We start from the raw sequence: 830 nt of genomic DNA, 5'->3' as shown, positions 1-830 counted from the left end.
AGGGACTCCCCCGCCTCCTCCCCCGACAGGTGTACACAGGGAGGGGGCACACAGGTGACACCCCCCCAGCCTCGGCCTGGGGGAGGGACGCCCCCACGCCCTCCCCCCTCCCACAGGTGTAGGTCGGAAGCCGCGCACAGGTGACCGCCCTCCACCCCCCGGCCCAGGCGCGCCCCCCACTCAACTCTTCACTTTGCCGAAGGTGCCGACCCCCAGCGTGTCGCCCAGCACGTAGTGGCCGATCTTCACGCGCCCGTCGTGCTTCGGCTTCTCCGCCATCGTCCGCCGGCCCGGCCCTTCCTCCGCACGCCGCCGCCGCCGCCGAAGAAGCCGAAGCCGCCCCGGCTGAGCTGCCCCGAGTCACCGCCGCCGCTGGGGCTGCTGGCTACCCACAGTGCCGCGGGAGCGGGGGAGGGGGCCGGGGGGGAGGGGGGCGAGGAACCCCGAGGGGAGGGGCGAGCGCCGGGAGGGGAGGGGGAGCGCGAACTGTCAGGAGGACGGAGGGAGGGAGGGAGGGAGGGAGGGAGGGAGGGGGGGAGCGCGAGCCCCGGAGCGGGGAGGGGGAGCAGAGGGAGGGGAGCGAGGAGGGAGGGGGAGGGGGAGGATACAAAATAACCAATAAATACCAGGAGGAGTTAACAGCTTCCCCGGGCACCTCGCTCTATAATGCTGCCTTTTAAGATAACAGAACGGAGGAAAACCTAGCCCGGACTCCTAGGTTGTTCCTTCAGGGCTTTTCTTAACTCCCAGTTCTGACACCTCCTGCCCAAGGTCCCATCTGAGGCTAATTTGGGCAAAATCCTCCTATAGCTTACATCTGAAACGAGCTA

At 68.0% G+C, this 830-nt stretch overlaps 1 protein-coding gene across 1 annotated transcript in view; it reads right to left on the bottom strand.

The window, feature by feature from the left end:
- PRKAA2 (protein kinase AMP-activated catalytic subunit alpha 2) overlaps positions 1 to 279 on the bottom strand; it is a 68,806-nt gene extending 68,527 nt beyond the window's left edge. Inside the window, exon 1 of the mRNA XM_027852814.1 lies at positions 186 to 279. Within this exon, the coding sequence (XP_027708615.1) occupies positions 186 to 279 (94 nt within the window). The remainder of the gene's footprint in view (positions 1 to 185) is intronic.
- Between the last annotated feature and the right edge of the window lie 551 nt (positions 280 to 830).

This window comes from Vombatus ursinus, unplaced genomic scaffold (assembly GCF_900497805.2).
Source record: "Vombatus ursinus unplaced genomic scaffold, bare-nosed wombat genome assembly UNPS02009824.1, whole genome shotgun sequence".
In the NCBI taxonomy this organism is placed as follows: Eukaryota; Metazoa; Chordata; class Mammalia; order Diprotodontia; family Vombatidae; genus Vombatus; species Vombatus ursinus.
Note: the sequence above shows the minus strand (reverse complement) of the source record. Positions and strands in the feature narration are given on the sequence as shown.